Source organism: Saimiri boliviensis, chromosome 10 (genome assembly GCF_048565385.1).
Source record: "Saimiri boliviensis isolate mSaiBol1 chromosome 10, mSaiBol1.pri, whole genome shotgun sequence".
Classification (NCBI taxonomy): Eukaryota; Metazoa; Chordata; class Mammalia; order Primates; family Cebidae; genus Saimiri; species Saimiri boliviensis.
Window position 1 is genome coordinate 2,418,501 of NC_133458.1, and position 20,859 is coordinate 2,439,359.

General features: G+C 47.4%; 2 protein-coding genes across 4 annotated transcripts in view; both read left to right on the top strand.

The window, feature by feature from the left end:
• Nucleotides 1-11,162: 11,162 nt before the first annotated feature.
• LMBR1 (limb development membrane protein 1) overlaps nt 11,163-20,859 on the top strand; it is a 196,144-nt gene continuing 186,447 nt past the window's right edge. The window contains exon 1 of one of the 3 annotated variants that reach the window (XM_074378846.1): nt 11,163-11,445. In XM_074378846.1, coding sequence (XP_074234947.1) covers nt 11,370-11,445 — 76 coding nt within the window. In that variant the 5' untranslated portion in view covers nt 11,163-11,369. The remainder of the gene's footprint in view (nt 11,446-20,859) is intronic. The other 2 variants (XM_039472781.2, XM_039472784.2) reach the window with 2 other exon arrangements.
• Nucleotides 12,228-19,813, top strand: LOC141580137 (zinc finger protein ENSP00000375192-like). The gene is made up of 4 exons (XM_074379867.1): nt 12,228-12,308; nt 13,318-13,458; nt 14,758-14,761; nt 17,274-19,813. The coding sequence occupies exons 1-4, from the start codon at nt 12,228-12,230 to the stop codon at nt 17,423-17,425; spliced, it is 378 nt and encodes a 125-aa protein (XP_074235968.1). The 3' UTR covers nt 17,426-19,813.

The following is a 20,859-nucleotide window of genomic DNA, read 5'->3' on the forward strand; positions in this document are numbered from 1 at the left end:
TACCTTCTTGTGTGATCTGAACACAATTCAGGGGTCTATCATCTGCTGCAAATGTAAAACTGAGCCGACAGCACACAAGGTTAATAAGCTTCTGGTCACACATGACTTGCTCATCTCTCCTTTCTCTCTTTTTCTTCTGCTGGCAGAGTCTTGATCGTCTGTTTCTCTATATTTCAATGAGAGTTAGTCGGGGACAGGGATGGGTAAAATTTATACTGTTAGTCCAAAGATAAAATCTTGTTAAAGTCAGAGACTGCCACCGAAGGTTGACATGGTGATAGGTGGAAAAAGTTGAAGGATTCAGGAGGGTGATATTATTTTTATGTGTGGACTTAAATTCCCCGTGATTCCCTGTCATTTTCCTCAAGCGAATTCCACTTTCACATCTATCCATTCCCTCTGACTGGTTCTTGTAAATCTCGACTCCTGGACAGGACAGCCACAGAATTTCTTTGCGAGAGTAAAGGTCTTCTCCTCCTTTATAAGTTTCCTTTTAGTCTTTAATCCCCTGTGTAAAAGTTACAAGTTTGTCACGAACTCCTTAGAAATGTATAAGCATCGTACAGATACATAACCCAATTTGTAACTATTAGCATAATCCATGCTTAGCTCTTTTTTTTTTTTTTTTTTTGAGACAGAGTCTTGCTTTGTCACCCAGACTGGAGTGCAGTGGCGCGATCTTGGCTCATTGCAGCCTCCACCTCCCAGGTTCAAGTGATTCTCCTGCCACAGCCTCCTGAGTAGCTGGGCTCCCAACTAATTTTTGTATTTTTAGTGGAGACGGGGTTTCACCATATTGGTCAGGCTGGTCTCAAACTCCTGACCTCATGATCCGCCTGCCTTGGCCTCCCAAAGTGCTGGGATTACAGGTGTGGGTCACCGTGCCTGGCCATTAGATCTTGGCTTTTTAGATAATAACAATAATGGTGATGATAGCATTGATACTACTAGTAACAGCCAGCTTTGTTTTGAGACAGAGTCTCGCTCTGTCACCAGGCTGGAGTGCAGTGGCGCAATCTCGGCTCACTGCAACCTCTGCCTCCCGGGTTTCAAGCAATTACCCTGATTCAGCCTCCTAAGTAGCAGGCGTGGGTCACCAGGCTCGGCTAGATTTTTGTGTTTACTAGAGATGGGGTTTCACCATGTTGGCTAGGATGGTCTTGATCTCCTGACCTCCTGATTCACCCGCCTTGGCCTCCCAAAGTGCTGGGATTACAGGTGTGAGCCACTGCGCCCAGCCGACAGCCAACTTCTACAGTGTCATTGCACTTTGTGGATTATGTCATTTATTTATTTTTTGTTTATATATTTTTGAGACACTCTCATTCTGTCACCCAGGCTGGAGTACAGTGCGGAAACCCCTTATAAAACCATCAGATCTTGTGAGACTTATTCACTACGGTGAGAACTGCATGTCAGAACCCCCACCCAATGATTCAGTTATCTCCTACGGGTCCCTCCCACAACACATGGGAATTACAGGAGTTACAGTTCAAGATGAGATCTGAGTGGGACAGAGACGCATTATCACACCCCTTTCAGAAATCGACAAATGTGTGTATGACTAGCAAGAGCTTCTGCTTGGTGTAAAGTAAAGGATGTTTCTGAACTTAGTTGTATTTTCATGAATCTAGGACTGTTTTCCTGACAAATATTCCTGTTTCCGCTTTAGTAATCCCCTTGATTTGCCTCTGCAGACACTTGGGATGACCGACCGCCAGGTGAGAGTCTTGTCCAGTCTCTTCAGTTTCCACCTTTATCGTCTGGTTGTTCATTAGGCCGCAGTGTAGAACATTCTCACTTGAGGCTCTTTCTAAAACAGCTGCTGGCTTCCAGGGTGTGCTGTGATTATTTAACAAACAGCTCTTCAGGGAGGGGAAAGGGGCCCTGATTTGTATCACTGACTGATTTCCATCCTGTAAATATTCCTTCTGTGGCTAGTTCTAGCTACCAAGGGTGCTGATATTGAGTGTGGAGGGGCACACCATTACACAGCTGATGAAAGTGGCCTCAAGAGTAGAGTAACACAAGCAGGACATGATGGAGTGGGAGCATTTATTACCTTTTAAAAATATAACTGAAGGCCGGGCGCGGTGGCTGACACCTGTAATCCCAGCACTTTGGGAGGCTGAGGCAGGTGGATCACTTGAGGTCAGGAGTTTGAGACCATGACACCTGTAATCCCAGCACTTTGGGAGGCTGAGGCAGGTGGATCACTTGAGGTCAGGAGTTTGAGACCAGCCTGGCCAAATGGTGAAACCCTGTCTCTACCAAAAATATAAAAAACTGGCTGAGTGTGGTGGTGCATGCCTGTAATTCCAGCTACTTGAGAGGCTGAGGCAGGAGGATCTCTTGAACCTGGGAGGTGGAGGTTGCAGTGAGCTGAGATCACACCACTGCCCTCCAGTCTGGGCAACAGAGTGAGACTTTGTCTCAAAAAAACAAAAACAAAAACAAAACAAAACAAAAAACCTATATGTAGGTTTGTATAATTTAACTTTAAAAATGGTTCTATTTGGCTGGGGGCAGTGGCTTATGCCTGTAATCCCAGCAATTTGGGAGGCCAAGGCAGGTGGATCATCCAAGGTCAGGAGTTCAAGACCAGACTGGCCAACATGGTGAAACCCCGTCTCTATTAAAAATACTAAAATCAGCTGGCCATGGTGGCATATGCCTGTAATCCCGGCTACTAAGGGAGCTGAGGCAGGAGAATCACTTGAACCTGGGAGGCGGAGGTTACAGTGAGCCAAGAGCATGCCTTCGCACTCCAGCTTGGGCAACAGTGCAAGACTGCATCTCAAAAGTAAAGAAACATGATATATTTAACAACTGGCTTGCAAAATTCCTAAAAATTAATGACCATTTCTCACAGGCCAGTACAAGCAGTCTCTAGCACGGCCTGACTGGTTACCACTTACCAAATTCTGAAAGTCCATTCATTTATTTAGAGAGTCTAGGTTTTATATTTGGATTATGTTGGACCCTTGGAGAACTTTGTATGTGGACCATGTAATTCTTTTTGGCTGAACTATACCTGAAGCCACTTTGTGTGTCAAGGGAATTCCCATCTGATGAAGCAGGGACTCCATTCCACAACAGAAGCTGAAAATAATAGACACTTGCTTCATTTGCAGCCCAAGTGCCTCAAATCCTCGGTAAAAATGAGGTAGTTACATGTGTAGTTCATAGCAAGAAAATGAACGTTGAGTGAGCTCATGATCTCTGCTGCTTTACAGTTCTTTACTCAGGGAACATTACGTGTTAAGAGGCAATGTACCATAGTGGTTAGAAGTGTTGAAATAGACAGCCTGGGTTTCAATTCTAGCTCTTTCATCTACTTGCTGTGTGACCTGAAGGAAATTACTACCTCTCTGTCCTTGAATTTTCTAAACTGTCGTGTGGGCATAATCAGTAATTACATATGGAATGACGGTAAATGTGAAATTGAATAATACATGTAAGGCAATTAGAACGGTGCCTGCTGGGAGGATTGCTTGAGCCAGGAGTTCAAGGTTGTAATGAGCTATGATTGCATCACTGCACTTCAGCCTGAGCAACAGAGCAAGACTTTGTCTCAATAGGAAAAAAAAAAAAAAAAAAAAAAGAAAAGAAAAGAAAAGAAAAAGGCCAGGTGCGGTGGCTCACACCTGTAATCCCAGAACTTTGGGAGGTTAAGGCAGGAGGATTGCTTGAGCCCAGGAGTTCAAGACCAGCCTGGGAAACATGTCGAAGCCATGTCTACAGAAAATATTTTTTAAAAATTAAAGAAAAGAACAGTGCCTGGCAAATACTACGTGCTCAGAAATATTTGTCATTTTAAGTAAAAGACACAAGCTTGAAAGGCGAAGGCCTTAAAAATGGTGGTAAAACAAAAATCGAGAAATGAAAGCAGGCATGACACCAGGCAGGAGAGTAACACGTGGCATTTGCATTTCAAGCTGTTTCCTTCCAACAAAGTGCAATTGTGACCCTGTGTGGATGAGTCTCCAGTGGAGAGTGAAGCCAGGAGTGAGGGGCCCGGTGGAAGGAACGGGCTCAGAAGCTGGGAAGGCGCCAAGTTCTCGTCTAGTAGGAATGGGAGATGATGGGAAGGATGGTGGGCTGGAAGCCGGCAAGCCTGGGTTACCCTGGTCACTAATGTGTGTCTCTTTAGGAAAGTCTCTAAATTTCTCTGTGACTTGGTTGCAACAGGCTAGGAGATGCCCAGTGTCCTTTAGGCATAGCACATCTGTGATTCCTGACTGGTCCATAGACATTCTTGCTCCTTCTGTGGCACAAAGAGGTTCACTTGATGGCTTGTTCCTTCTCCTGCTCTGCCCTATTTTGACTCATTTCCCTCCTAAATTATGTCTGTTGAAGTTGGAAGAAAAAGAGTCAAGACAGGTAAATAAAGCTTAGGAAGATGATGTATGATGAGCCAATAAAAATGATTAGAATCAAGGCTGGGCATGGTGGCTCATGCCTGTAATCCCAGCACTTTGGGAGGCCAAGGCAGGTGGATCACCTGAGCTTAGGAGTTCAATACCAGCCTGGCCACCATGGTGAAACCCTATCTCTACTAAAAACACAAAAATGAGCTGGGCGTGGTGGTGCATACCTGTAATCCTAGCTACTTGGGAGGCTGAGGCAGGGGAATTGCTTGAACCCGGGAGGTGGAGGTTGCAGTGAGCCGGGATTGCACCACTGCACTCCAGCCTGGGTGACAGAGAGAGACTCCATCTCAAAAGGAAAAAAAAAATGATTGGAATCAATGTTTATTTATGATATTACCTTTAGAGAATGTGCTGAACCATCCCTTAGTTTGCTTCAGCCTAAGGAGTACCTTGTGTAACTGCCTGGAAAGCGTAGTGCAGTACCCTGAGTAGTGATGAGTAGGTAGTAGCTCTCACAAGCAGGAGCTGATGAGTTAGAAGCCCAGGAGGCCGATTTCTCTCCATGTCTATTAAGAAGAGTAGAATAAAAACAAGGGTCCCTACTTGTGATGGTTAATGTTATGTGTCCACTTGACTGGGCCTAACGTGTGTCTCTTTAGGAAAGTCTCACAGCTATCCTTAGGAAAGGATATCCATCCAGATAGCTGGTCCAACAATATTCTGGGTATGTCTGTGAAGGTGCTTCTGGATGAGATTAATGTTTGAATTGGTAGACTGAGCCAAGCAGATGGCCCTCCTCACGCGGCTGGGCATGATTCAGTCGCTTGAAGTCCTCAGCAGCACAGAGACTGACCTTCCCTCAAGTAAGGGGGACTCCTCCTGCTTCCGCTGACACCTGGGTCTTTTCTTGCCTTTAGCCTCAGACTCCATTATCAGCTCTTCTTGGGTCTTGAGCCTGCCGGCTTTCAAACTGGAATTTATACTGTGGTCTCCAGCTTGCCATCTGCAAATCTTAGGACTTGGCCTCCAGAATCATGTGGGCCAATTCTTCGTACTGCATCTCTCTCCCACTCTTTCTACACCCGCACCCCCTAATTAGAGCTGTTCCTCTGGAGAGCCTTAATGCACCCTTCCTGGAACCTGAGGAGCAGAGGGAGCTTGTCGTAATTTGCATGCTTGCTTGCATACTCCAAGCACATTCAGGAGTGCAGAAGAATTCAGGGGGCAAGGGGAGGGGGTTTGTTGGGGACAGAATCTCCAACAGAGGGACCTGGAGGTTTTACTATGTGTCATGCACGGTGATGCAATTGTTTTTGTTTTATTGCATGGCAGAGAGCAATGGAACTGTGAGAAAAGCAGCAGGGGATAATGAGTCAATGACTCTAGGTTCAAATCTTGATGTGTAAACCAGGTCAGGTTGCTTAACGTCTCTGACCCTCAGTGTCTTCAGTGGTAATAGGGAGCTGACAGTACCTACCTCACAGGCCACTGTGATGGTTGAATTAAACACACATGGGAAGGGCCTGGAATACAGTAGTTATTCCACAAAAGCCAGCTCCCCACTACCCCCACATCCACACGTGTCACTCCTTCTTTATTCAGCAAAGGCTTATCAACCTCCTGTCAGGTGTCAGGCCCTGTGCTTGGTGTTGGAAAAATAGTAAACAGGATAGAGTCCTTGCCATGACTAGGGCAGCCAAAACCCACACCTATGTGTTAATAACGTCTATGGTTCTGTCTTGAAGACCACACAAGGTGAAGTGAGGCGGCATGGCCGGGTTGGGGTCAGGCGGGGCCTTAGCTCCGGGTCCAAAATGGCTTCTCTATGGTACTCACCTTTGCATTGTGAGTAAGGAGAGGGAGGCAGCTGTGATCCTGGGGAAAGCCTCCTGGGCAGGGGCGCGGTAAAAAGGCAGCGGGGGGCATGGCAGAAGACAAGGTTGGGGAAGCGGGCAGAGGCTGGTCCTGTGGTCGCTGCAGGTCTTGGTTAGGGGGTCTCAGTCTGAGTTTAAGTGACTTGGGAAGTCTTGGGGTTGGGGAACACAATTAATTTACATGCTTATCATTCAGGATGGATGGTGGGAGGGAGAAGATGGCGAAGGCCTGGGAGGAGCAGGTGCAGGGAGACCAGCCCAGAGGCCGGTTGGAATGGGGGGCAGCAAAGGCGGTGCGGAGGAGCGGCTGAATTCCAGATGGGTTTGGTGGTGGAGAAGAAAACCCTTGCTGATGGCTGGGGTGTGCGTTGCCAGGGAAAGTGTGGAATTCAGGACGGCCCTCGCGCTTGGCACCAAGCAACTGATGTACTCCATTGTCTTCTTCCCTCTCATCCATGAAAATGCCAACAGAAATGCGGGTTTGCATGGAAGTCTCCAAGTGAATTTTTAAGACAACAAACACAATATGAGGGCTGGAAGGAACCTCAGGAATCTTTAATGGAACAGAGAGACCTGGAATGTCCCACAGCAGTTTACTGCAGAACTGACAGCCGGTTCACAGACCCCTTGCTTGGCGTTCAGGCGAACATGCTCCATTTAGCAAGGGGTCAAGGTGCAGCAGAGAATCCACGGTTTAGGCTACCAGGAAGTGGTGCTTCTTGAAGCAGTTACTTTATTAACTATTAAATAGATGCTGTTTGTGCATGACAGATAATGTACAAGTATAGAGAATAACAATACAAGATAGGGTTGTGAACGTCCTCAGGCTGAGCCTTATTCTCTTTGTGGTCCCTGAATGCCTCTCCCCAATCCCTTCTCTGACCTGCCTCTTACAGTTTTATCATTCCTTGGCTTTGCTTTATGGCTCTGCTGCATGGCTGTATCGTAAATAGTTGATATGGTTTGGCCCTGTATCCCCACCCAAATCTCATCTCAAATGGTAATCCCCATGTGTGGAGGGTTTGCCACTTCCTGGTAGCCTGAGCCACGGCTTCTCTACCACATCTTGACCCCTTGCTAAATGGAGCATGTTAGCCTAAGCACCAAGCAAGGGATCCATAGTACCCACATGTCGAGGGAGGGGGATGACTGGGTTGTGGGGGTAGTGTGCCCCATGCTGTTCTCATGGTAGTGAGTGAGTTCTCATGAGAACTGATAGTTTTATAAGTGTTTGACACTTGCTCTTTCCTTCCCTTCTCCCCCTATTTTCCTCCTCCCTCCCTCCACCCCCTCTTCTCTCCGCTTCCCCACCCTCTGCTTCTCTTCCCCTCTCCCCTGCTTCCCCCCCAACCCCGCCTCACCTGCCACCATGTAAAACATGCCTGCCTCGCCTTCTGCCATGACTGTAAGTCTGCTGAGGCCTCCCCAGCCATGTGGAACTGTGAACCAATTAAACTTCCTTTGTCTATAAGTTACCCAGTCCTGGGGAGCATCTTTGTAGCAGTGTGAGAATGGAGTGATAGTATATTGTTTTGTGTGGTTTTGAGCTTTACCTAAATGAAGTCACTGTGTGTCTTCTGATATTTTCTTTTGCTCAACACTTTGTTTTAGATTCATCTGTATTGCTGGTTGCAGCTATTATTCACTAGTTTTTCAGAATCGCATTCTGTCGCATGAACGTATCGGTTTATTTGCCAGTTCTACTGCGGATAGACAGCTGGGATACTTGTAGATGTCTGCTTCTTCAAGTGGTGCAGCTGTGGGGTTCTCGTTCACATCTCTTGGTGTACATGCTCAAGAGCTTTTCTAGGATACCTGGGTAGGACTGCAACTGCTCATTGCTTATCTTCAGCTTTTCGGGATAATGCCAAATTATTTACAGAGATACTATGTTGGTTCACACACCTCCGGTGGCATAGAATTTCTACTGTTCCACATTCCTGTGACATCAATATTGTCAAATTTAAAAAATTTTGCCCACCCAATGAACAGGTACTTCATTTAGGTTTCAGTTTGCATGTCCTGGGTATTAATGAGATAAAACATCTTTTTAAAAAATGTTTATTGCCAGCCATAGTCTTCTGATATGAAATGAAACTTCATATCCGTACAGCACATTTTGGTGGCCAGGAGGCGTCATCATCACATTTTAAGAACTGTGTGTCGGGCCGGGCGCGGTGGCTCAAGCCTGTAATCCCAACACTTTGGGAGGCCGAGGCGGGTGGATCACAAGGTCGAGAGATCGAGACCATCCTGGTCAACATGGTGAAACCCCGTCTCTACTAAAAATACAAAAAACTAGCTGGGCATGGTGGTGTGTGCCTGTAATCCCAGCTACTCAGGAGGCTGAGGCAGGAGAATTGCCTGAACCCAGGAGGCGGAGGTTGCGGTGAGCCGAGATCGCGCCATCGCACTCCAGCCTGGGCAACAAGAGCGAAACTCCGTCTCAAAAAAAAAAAAAAAAAAAAAGAACTGTGTGTCTTTTCCCCAAAACTTGTTCTAACTGAAGCCTTCCCCCTCTTTGGTGATGCAACTGTCCTGGCTGCTAAGATGCCTTGGGATTCTCCCTGTCTTTCCCTTTTTCTGATCACATCCCCCCACGTGACAGGAAATCCTCCTTTGCAAATGCATTCAGAATCCGACCACTTCTCACCTTGTCTGCTGCCTCCACCCTGGTCCAGGTCACTAGGCTCTGAATTCCTGCAACAAGTCTTCCTCATTTGCTGTCCAGGCCCTCAGCAGCAGTCAGATCACATCACACCTGTCAATAAGCCACAGTGGCTCCTAACCTCTCCCAGAGTAAAAGACAAAGCCTACAGTGGCCCATGTGGTCTTATAGGAGAACTGTGTTTAGGGATGTGGAAAAGAGTGTGTTAGCAGGGGTGATGGAGGTGACCGGGTCACCTATCTTCAGCTGGGCTGGCTGGGACTTACGATGCAATGGCCCATGGCTGTTGAGGGTTCCTAGGGGCCGTAAGAAAAGGTAAATTCTAATACACATGCACTTTCCTATAGCTTTGTATTTTCTAATGTCCCACTGGCCAGAGCAGGTCACCCAGCCAGGCTGATTCTAGAACTGGAAAGCAGAGTCCATTACTTGCTGGGAGGAAGGACAAAGCCAGACAGCAGAGGGGCGAGCATACAGGGAGTGGTAAATGCGTGGCCGATCTTGAAGTCTACTGCCCTGGGTGTCACAACTACCAGCGGTGGGTAAACCTCTAGGAATGACTGCATCAAAGAAAAGTAAAAGGTCTAGATGGTCGGAGTGTTGCATTCAAAAGACGAGAAGTACTGCATGCCTTCACTTTGTGGGATCCTGGTTTAAATGCCATACACTTTAAAATCTAATGTCCTTGCCCTCTGATTTGGAGAGAATTAATGCAGAAATTATCCAGGTTCTTTAGGGCTCCAAACATTCTACAAAATAAAGGTGAGCATTGAATTTAGCCAGTTGAAAATCGTTCCTGGATTATGATCAATGAGCCTGTGGCAGCAGGGCACGTGCTGAGAATCTCCCACCACCACGATGTCCAGGTACAGTCAGCTCACAGAAACCACGTGTTGGGGCCTCCGAGTTCACCAAGCACCATAACAGATTTGAATTGTGAGAAAATGTTAACTCAAAATTGTGAAGAGAAATGGCAACATTTAAATGCACACATATTTGTCTTTGAAGAACTTTGCACCAACATCATTAACTGTAAAATTGATTCACAAAAATCTAAATGACAGCTGGGCGAGGTGGCTCATGCCTCCCTCGAATCCCAGCACTTTGGGAGGATGAGGTGGGAGGATCACCTGAGATCAGGAGTTCAAGACCAGCCTGGCCAACATGGTGAAACCCCGTCTCTACTAAAAATACAATAATTAGCTGGGCGTGGTGGCGGACGCCTGTAATCCCAGCTACTCGGGAGGCTGAGGCAGGAGAATCACTTGAACCCGGGAGGCGGAGGCAGCAGTAAGCCGAGATCGCCCCACAAAACTCCAGCCTGGAAGACAGAGTGAGACTCAGTCTCAAAAAAAGAAAGAAAGAAAAAAATCTAAATGACATTTGAAAGCAATTTGTAGATTTTCACACTTCCTAACAATTCTCAAAGATGCCAAAAACAAAAATCACAGCCACCAGCAATTTAAGTGACTTCCTCGTAGCCAAATAAATCCCAAAGTAAAACTATAAACATTCCCTTAAATTCAAATTTTAGAACAAAAACAAAGATGATGGGGGAATGGAGGGTGAGCGACTGTGTTTGACATATTTGACGGTGGTAAATACATCTATTACGTGCTGTTAAGGGTCCACTGAGGGCCACGAAACCGGCCCTCGTGACCGAGCTACCTGAAGGACCTGGCAAGGGCCTCGTGAACTCCACGTGGGGCAGCCCGAGACCCGCATCAGACCCCGAGAAGGCGGGTTCCGCCCAGAGCCCGGCCCGAAACCACCGATTTCCGACCTTTCGACCTACTTCGGCAGCGCCAGGGTTTCGGTGGGGAACTCCCTGCTTCCCTCTGCTCAGGTCGTCTGAGGCTGACTGTGGTGCTGAGTGCTGAGTAAGGGGCGCTGGGTGCTCAGCACTGAGTACTGAGGGAGGGGCACCGTGCAGCTGTCATAAATAATTAGCTCCTGAGAGGAGCAGGAGCTCCGAGACTACGGCCCGGCGGGTGGCAGACGTCTCCGGGCCTCGCCGCGTTCCCCGTCCCCACCGGGCGCCAGGACTGCGCGTCCCCGGCTGGGGAGCCCCTGAGGGCGTGGCCAAAAGCCCCGCCCCGCGGCATCGAGGCCCCGCCCATTCGGCGCCTCCCGGCCCAGAGACCCGCCCGGAAGACGGCGAGGCGCGCTTCTCTGACGCGTCGGCGCCCTTCGTCTGACGCGCCCGGCCCCGCCCCCCGCCCTTCTCGTCCCGCCCCCGCCCCGCCCCCGGCTGCGCGGCGCCCGCCCTCCTTCAGCCCGAGCGGCTCTCCCGACGCTGCTGAGGCGGCGCCCGGTGTCGAGGTCGCGGTCCCCGCTCCAGCCGCGGCTCGCGGGCCCGTGCCGGCCCCGGTCCCCGGCGCGGCCGTCCGAGGCCCTGCGGCGGCGGGCGATGGTGCGGCGGAGCGCGCGGACGCGGGCGGCGCGGCGGCGGGCATGAAGGAGGATGGAAGGGCAGGACGAGGTGTCGGCGCGGGAGCAGCACTTCCACAGCCAAGTGCGGGAGTCCACGGTGCGTGGGGACCGAGGCCGCCCCGACAGCCCCGCGCGCCCGCCCGGCCCTCCGCCCCCGCCCCCGGACCCTTCACCCTCAGGCCCGCGCCCCGGCCTCCGCGGCTCCGGCTCCCCGTCCCTTCCCTGCCCGCTTCCTGCCCCTGCCTCGGCCCCCGCCTCCTCCCGGCCTCTCTTGCCCGCGCCCGCTCCCTCTCCGGCCCTCGCGGCCCCCGCCCCGCCCCGCCCCGCCCCGCCCAGCCCCGCCCCGCCCCCGACCTCGCCCCCGGCCCCGCCCCTCCCCGCGGCCTCCGACCCCCGCCCCGCCCCCGTGGCCCCCGCCGCGCCCCGCCCCGCCCCCGACCCCGCCCCTCCCCGCGGTCCCCGACCCCCGCCCCCGCCCGGCCCCCGCCGCGCCCCGCCCCGACCCCGACCCCGCCCCTCCCCGCGGCCCCCGACCCCGCCCCTCCCCACCGCCCCGACCCCGCCCCTCCCCGCGGCCCCCGACCCCGCCCCTTCCCGCGGCCCCCGACCCCGCCCCTTCCCGCGGCCCCCGACCCCGCCCCTTCCCGCGGCCCCCGACCCCGCCCCTCCCCGCGGCCCCCGCGGCCCCCGACCCCCGCCCCTCCCCGCAGCCCGTCGCCGGCCCTTCCCTGCCCGCGGGGAGGGCTGCGGTGCGCGCCGTGCTCTGGGACCCCGAGGGCTTCCTACCCGGGCGGGCGTGGGGCTGCGCCTCGGGGTGTGGACGGCGGCCCCTCGGGCGCGCGCCCCCGCTCTCCGCCACCGGGCCAGGTACGCAGGTGGATGCGCAGGCGTCCCGCGGAGCCTGAGTGGGCCCGGGGGGTCGGGAAGGACGGGGCTGTGCGGAGCCCGCTCGCCTCTCGCGTTTGGACGCGGGCACCTTGTCCGGGTCAACACCTGGCCTCCCAGCGCCTCCCGTCTCCATGCCTCTTTCGTCTTCCCCAGTCCCCACGTGGATTGAGTTCCAAACCTTCCCGTGTGGGGTGAGAATATTGGTTATTTATGGGAGTGAGGACCTCAGCAAAAGTCCATTTTGCTCTGGAAGCAACTTCTTACGGAAGCAGCTTCCTTTTTTGCCCACGTGTGTGCTGTTGGCAAGGGTCAGGAAGCCGACTTGACCTTGGAAAGTCTACTTCGATGTTTTTATCTTCATGATGCACCTAGAATATGTTTTAATTGGGTTTATCTGTGTTTTCATAACCGTTATAAAATATATCCATTTTTACATTTGTATTTACCCCTCCTAAGTTCTCTACGATTCAATCACACTCTTGGTTCGACGTGAAAAACATTCTGCTTTAGAATTGTCTAATTTATGTACTTACTGATCTTGAAAATTGAGAATCACTTTGGAAGTCCTACTTTGAATAAAGAGGACATATAAAGTCCGAGGTGGTGGAATTTGAGTTAGTGGAATTTGGTACAAATTTAGTTTTAATTTTTATAATTGAAGCTAAAATACACAGAGAGTAGTAGTTCATATAATCATAAACATACCCTTCAGATCATTTTATACTAAACACACCTGTGTACTTCCGAATCCACCAGGAGTTGGAGACCGGTCAGCCTGAGCAACATAGTGAATCCTCGTCTCTACCATTATAAAGAAAGAAAAAAGAAGCAGAATTTTACTAGCATCCCAGAAACCCATTCCTTTCCTCCTTCTAGTTACTTTCTCCTCCATGAAGGGTAAACATTGCTCTGGCTTCAAACACCATGGATTAGTTTTTCATTAGTTCTAAACTTTATGTAAATAGAATCTTAAGTATATGCTCTTTTGTGTCCAGTTTCTTTTACAATGTTTGTGAAATTTCTCCGTATTATTTGTGGTTATAATTCATTCTCAATACTGCAGTTGTGGGCACTTCCGTAGCTTATAGGTTTTGGCTATAAATATATATATTTGAGATGGAGTCTTGCTCTGTCTCCCAGGTTGGAGTGCAGTGGCACGATCTCGGCTCACTGCAACCTCTGCCTTCCAGGTTCAAGGGATTCTCCTGCCTCAGCCTCCCTAGTACCTAGGATTACAGTACAGGTGTACACCACACCACACCCAGCTAATTTTAATGTTTTTAAGAGGCAGGGTTTCGCCAGATTGGCCAGGCTGGTCTTGACCTCCTGACCTCAGGTGATCCACTCGCCTCAGCCTCCCAAAGTACTGGGATTAACAGGTGTGAGCTACCGCGTCCGGCTGGCTATGAATATTTTTGTACATAGCTTTTGATGGACATGTTTGTGCATTTCTGTTGGTTATAGACCTAGGAATGAAATCTCTAGGTTAGAGTTTGTTCATCTTTAGTAGATACTTTTAAACAGTTTTCAAAAGTGGTTGTACCAGGGTACCCCTCCACCAGTACTGACAGTATCAGAGGTGTGGTTGTTTCTCATCTTTACCAACTCTTAGTGTCTTCTGTCCTTTTTAATTTTTGTCATTCTCGCAAGTGTGTTATAGTGTTTATCATACGAGTAATTTTAATTTGCATTTTCCTGATAACTAATGAATTCGAGTACCTGTTTGTTTTTTATCCATTTGGAAATCTCTTGTGACGGGTCAAATTTTTTCCCCCATTTAAAAATTAAGTTTATCTTTTTAAATATTGATTTGCAAGATCTTTGCAATATAACTGATATTGTAGTACAAATAGATATGATTTCTTTGTCAGATATACATACTAAACATATTTCTTTCCCACTCTGTGGATGCCTTTCTCTCTTGATGATCTGATGAACAGAAATTTATTAATTTTAATATATTCAATTTATTATTAAAATGTTTTTGAGGTTTTCTTTTTCTTTTCTTTTCTTTTTTTTTTTTTTTGAGATGGAGTTTTGTTCTTGTTGCCCAGGCTGGAGTGCAATGGCACGATCTTGGCTCACTGCAACCTCTGCCTCCCTGGTTCAAGTGATTCTCCTGCCTCAGCCTCCTGAGTAGCTGGGATTATAGTCGCCTGCCACCATGCCCAGCTAATTTTGTACTTTTAGTAGAGACAGAGTTTCTCCATGTTGGTCAGGTTGGTCTTGAACTTCCAACCTCAGGTGATCCGCCCACCTTGGTCTCTGGGATTACGGGCGTGAGCCACCACACCTGGCCTTTTTTGAGTACTTTTTATATCCCAGTTAAGAAGTCTCTGCTTGCTCTAAGACTATGATGTCTTGTGCTTTTCTGTAAATTCTTTATTGAATTATGCTTCTCATTTAAATTTGCAGTATATCTAGAATTTATTTTTTGTGTATGGTGCAAGGTAGGAGTCATGTTTTTTCTGCCCACAGGAATGTCCAATTGCTCCAGCACTATTTATGATTTTTGTCATAGATAGGTAACACTATATTCATAGGGTTTAATTTTAGAGTCTGTGCTATTTTATCTATTTATCTTTGGTTTTATTTTACTTTTTATTGTGAGACAGGGTCTCACTCTTTTTCCCAGGCTGTAGTGTAGTGGTGCAATCATGGCTCCCTGCAGCCTTGACTTCTCAGGCTCAGGTGATCCTCCCACTTCAGCTTCTCTGTGGGTAACACCACCCATGGGCACCGAGCAAGGAGAACTGTTTAGACCGCAGGCACAATTAGTGCCTGAAGAATATCTTAGTTTGTCGTGTTATTATTTAGCTATTTCCTTTATATAATCTTTTATGTATAATTATGTATTAGTTTATAGAATTTGTGCCTGAAGTATAACTTACTGCTTACAGACATCTATCGCTTATATCTAGCATACTTAGTTCTGTATAATCTTTTTATATAATTAGATAGGTATTGTAGTTGGAGCCATACTGACACATTTAGTACTGATTTATAGAATCCTTTTATATAACCATATAGTAGTTTGTAGTAGGAGGAATGCCCGGAGCAGTCACAGAACAGAAGCAGTACATGGGAAAACAGCCAAACCAGGACAAGAACGAAAGACCCAGGCGGTGGCGTCCCTGCCTGAAAGGGCATATGCTGTGTGGCAGGCTTGGAGCAAGAGCCTCCCCTTCTGATAGAGGAGTCGTAGTACTTTGCATCCAGTTCCTGTGGAAAGTAGGCCTCAGGCCTGAGATCTTGGAAATAAGTGAGGGAGAAGAACCCCTCTGGTGTGAGCAGTCACGGCGGCTGTACACCCTGTCAGTCTTTTCTCCCTTTTGTGCTAGCTCAAATCATCCTCCCATAAATATCTTAAGAGAAGAGCACAGGTCTGTCAGCTCCCACTGCATTGGCTTACAGTATCCTTTTATTAGAAGTCTTTTAGGTCTCCAGCCCCTAGATTAGAAGTGTTATGCACAACACCTGTTGCACATGGCCCCCGCCTTGCCTCAGTGACCTAATGGGGGTGGACCCCTTTTCTGTACATGACCTTTGTACTGTGCATGGCATGGCCCCCTGCTGTGCATGGCCCACCTCTCTGCCCAAGTGACATAATGGAGTGGCACCCTCGCTGGTAACTCACGTGATTATGTATGTCCTATTACTAAGCCTATAGATGATGACCTCACGCATAACCCTGCCCCCTGCTTGTACCTAATAAATACAGATGCTCCTGGGCATTTGGGGCTCTCGATGATCTCCGCTCACATGTGGCGTGGCCCCCCGAGTCCAGATGCTCTTCCCCAGTTCTTCAGTGTCCTGTCTCTTTACTTCTTGGATCCTGCACCTCAGCACAGCACAAGGGACACCCCACGACCCTGTGGGGTCCTATAGCCCTACATTCCCAAGTAGCTGGGACTGCAGGCGTGAATCATACAGGTATGCACTAGCAGACCTGACTAATTTTAAAATTTTTTGTAGAGGTAAGCTTGCACCAAGTTGCCCAGACCGGTCTCCTGGGCTCAAGTGATACTCCTGCTCTTTGGCTTTGGTTTTAATTAGTTAGATGTTCTAGAATTTGGATTGAGAAAGGGACTCATGTTAAAATAGTCCAGAGCTTTATTTGTCTACTCCTGAAAACAACACAGTTTTTGTACTGATGATAGAGTTCGTTTAGTTCTGACTCTCTTCACCCGTCTTTCCCTCAACCCGGCACCCCTGGCTGGTTGAGTCTGCTCCGTGTTCTATGGAACCAGTGTAGACAGTGACCGGGCTCAGGGTTCCCAGTCTTTGCATTTCTTTCTCAAATTATTTATATTTAGAGTGAATGTAAATACTTGCTTTTCCTCTAAAACTTGTTGCCAATTTTAAACATTATTTAATTCTTTTGATTTTGCTACATAATGCTATAATTAACTTTTTTTATCATAATAAAATATATGAGACATGTAATTTACCACATCTAAATATACCAGTTTAATAGCGTTAAATACATTTGCATTGTTGTGCAACCACCACCACTATTCATTTCCAGAACTTTTTCATCAACTGAAACCTGATGCCCATTAAACAGGAGCTCTCCTTTCCCCACTCTCTCTCTCCAGCTGCTGGTTTTGCCTGTATGAATCTGACTATTGCTAGTTGAACCATACAATATTTGCCCTTTTGTATCTGGCTTATTTAACTTAGCACAATGCCTTCAAGGTAAGGTTCATCTATGTTATAACATGTCAGAATTTCTTTTCTTTTTTCTTTTTTTTTTTGAGCTAGTGTCTCTGTTGCCCAGGCTGGAGTTCAGTGGTGCGATCTCAGCTCACTGCAACCTCCACCTCCTGGGTTCAATTGATTCTCCTGCCTCAGTCTCCCAAGCAGTTGGGACTACATCTGTGTACCACCACGCCTGGCTAATTTTTGTTTTTTTTTTTTTTTTGACAAAGAGTCTTGCTCTGTTGCCCAAGCTGGAGAGTAATGGCGTGATCTTGGCTCACTGCAATCTCTGTCCCCCCGGTTCAAGCAATTCTTCTGCCTTAGCCTCCTGAGCAGCTGAGATTACAGGCATGTGCCACCACGCTCAGCTAATTTTTGTATTTTTAGTAGAGATGGGGTTTCACCATGTTGGCCAGGCTGGTCTTGAACTCCTGACCTCAGGTGATCTGCCTGCCTTGGCCTCCCAAGTGCTGAGATTACAGGTGTGAGCCACTGTGCCTGGCCTATTTTTTGTATTTTTTGTAGAGGTGGGGTTTCACCATGTTATCCAGGCCCGTCTTGAACTCCTGGCCGAAAATGATGCATCCACCTTGGCTTCCCAAAGTGCTAGGATTACAGGCACGAGCCACCGTGCCTGGCCCAGAATTTGTTAAGGCTGAATAATATTTTCTTTTTGTGAATACCATGTTTTGCTTATCCTTTCATCAATTGACCTGGGTTGTTTCCACTTTTTGGCTATTATGAATAATGCTGCTGTGGTCATGGGTGTACAAATACCTGCTAGAGTTTCTGCTTTCAATTCAGAAGTAGAATTGCTGGATGGTATGGTAATTCTGTGTTTAATTTTTTGAGGAACTGCCATACCATTTTCCACAGAGGCTGTACCATTTTATATTCCCACTAGCGACAAGCCAGAGCTCCGGTTCTTCCACATCTTCACCAACACACATTGTTTTCTGTTTTTCTTCTTTTTTTAAAATGGGTGTGAAACGATACCTTATGGTGGGTTTGATTTGCATTTCGCTAATGATTAGTGAAGTTCGGCATTGTTTCATGTGCGTATTCACTATACGTACATCTTCTTTGGAGAAATATCTGTTCTTTACATGTTTTTGTATTGGGTTGCTTGATTTTTCTTGTTGAGTTTTAGGAGTTCTTTATATATCCTGAATATTAACCTGTTATCAGACATGTGATTTGCAAACACTTCTCTGCCATCCTATAGGGTTGCCTTTTTACTCTATTGATAGTGTCCTTTGATGCACAAAAGTTTTTAATTTTGAAGTCCAGTTTGTCTGTTTTTTCATTTGTTGCCTATGTTTTTTGTGTGTGTGTCATATCCAAGAACTAATCACCAGCTCCTTCTAAGGAGAACCTTAGAAGCTTTTCGTCTAAGAGTTGTGTAGTTTTAGCTCTTATGCTTGGGTCTTTGATCCATTTTGAGTTAATCATGTAATGATTTTGTGTTTTGTTTTAATAATGAATATCTCATAGTTCTCTTGTTGATTTAGTGATCATATTTGACTTTTGCTATTAATATCAAGTAGTAATGATCCCTTTCCTTTCTTTTGAGAGCTAACTATGAAATCCTAAGACTGCTAGCTGACTGAGTAGACCCTCTCTTGGCTAACGGGATCCCAGGAAATCTTAAAAACTGAGTTCCCAGCCAGGGTGGGATGGAAGATCTGACATACCTCATTATACCCACTCCCTTTTGTGGCTTAAATACAACATCTAACCAGCATTAATGTTAAAATAGAGATCTTAAGACTGAGGGAACAGGCTGGACGCTGTGGCTCACACCTGTAATCCCAGCACTTTGGGAGCCTGAGGTGGGTGGATCATGAGGTCAAGAGATCGAGACCATCCTGGCCAACATGGTGAAACCACATCTTTACTAAAAATACGATAATTAGCTGGGCGTGGTGGTACACACCTGTAGTCCCAGCTACTCAGGAGGCTGAGGCAGGAGAACCGCTTGAACCTGGGAGGCGGAGGATGCAGTGAGCCGAGATTGCACCATTGCACCCCAGCCTGGGGACAGAGAAAGACTCTGCCTCAAAAAAACAAAACAAAAAAAGACTGAGGGAACAGACTCTTTGTGGCAATAAAATACCAAACTGTAAACAAGATGTAGGGCCATGCCAGGCAAAGGTTAAGTAAAGCACTCCCTACACTTTAATAAACACAGTTCTACTGCTCAAGGTGTTCCTTTTTATCTAGCAGCTAAACAAGCAGTGGCCTCCAGGCAAGCAATATTAAGATAACTGCAGCTCACCCACTGCTAGACCCTGACTAGCTGACCCTCACTCCCCTGTTCCACAAGCCATAACTACAACTTGCATTGGACAAGAGGCTGATTTCAGTAACTTGCTCCTGACTAGAGCACTGACCATGAACTGGTTGTGGCCAGTTTACAGAGGTGTGCACTCGAGTGCTTTCCTATCCCTGCTTCACCACCTGACTGCAGGGCCTAATTTTAATGCATTTAGTTGTTAAGTCTCCACCCCCAGCTGAACACGGACAGTATGTAACATACATGTTATTCAGCCTGCATATGCATGACCTTCCCCACTTTGTGCATATTCATAGCTTCTCCTATAACCTGTTAAATTTATATACTTGGCCAACCTGTTCAGCATAAATCCCTTTTCTATCATCTCTTGAAGTGTCTGTTTTTGTGCTCTGCAGGAGAATGCTGCTCAGCCATCAGGATTGCCACCTTGTAGGCTGTAACTCTTTTTATTTTTTTATTTTTATTTTTTTATTGCATTTTAGGTTTTGGGGTACATGTGAAGAACATGCAAGATTGTTGCATAGGTACACACATGGCAGTGTGGTTTTCTGCTTTCCGTTCCCTCGCCTGTATCTGTCATTTCTCCCCATGCTGTCTCTTCCCACCTCCCCACCCCCCGTCCCTCCCCCATTTCCCCCCAAACGGACCCCAGTGTGTAGTGCTCCCCTCCCTGTGTGTGTGTGTTCTGATTGTTCAACACCCGCCTATGAGTGAGAACATGCAGTGTTTGATTTTCTGCTCTTGTGTCAGTTTGCTGAGAATGATGGTTTCCAGGTTCATCCATGTCCCTACAAAGGACGTGAACTCATCGTTTTTGATGGCTGCGTAATATTCCACGGTGTATATGTACCACATTTCCCCTATCCAGTCTGTCATCGTTGGGCATTTGGGTTGGTTCCAGGTCTTTGCTATTGTAAACAGTGCTGCAGTGAACATTTGTGTGCATGTGTCCTTATAGTAGAATGATTTATAATCCTTTGGATATATACCCAGTAATGGGATTGCTGGGTCAAATGGGATTTCTATTTTTAAGTCATTGAGGAATCGCCACACTGTCTTCCACAGTGGTTGAATTAATTTACATTCCCACCAACAGTGTAAAAGTGTTCCTGTTTCTCCACATCCTCTCCAGCATCCGTTGTTTCCAGATTTTTTAATGATGGCCATTCTAACTGGTGTGAGATGGTATCTCAATGTGGTTTTGATTTGCATTTCTCTGATGACCAGTGATGATGAGCATTTTTTCATATGTTTGTTGGCGTCCTGTATGTCGTCTTTTGTAAAGTATCTGTTCATATCCTTCGCCCATTTTTGAATGGGCTTGTTTGTTTTTTTCTTGTAGATCTGTTTTAGTTCTTTGTAAATTCTGAATATCAGCCCCTTGTCAGATGGGTAGACTGCAAAAATTTTTTCCCATTCTGTTGGTTGCCGATTCACTCTACTGACTGTTTCTTTTGCCGTGCAGAAGCTGTGGAGTTTGATTAGGTCCCATTTGTCTATTTTGGCTTTTGTTGCCATTGCTTTTGGCGTTTTGGTCATGAAGTCCTTGCCTACGCCTATGTCCTGAATGGTTTTGCCTAGATTTTCTTCTAGGGTTTTTATGGTGTTAGGTCTGATGTTTAAGTC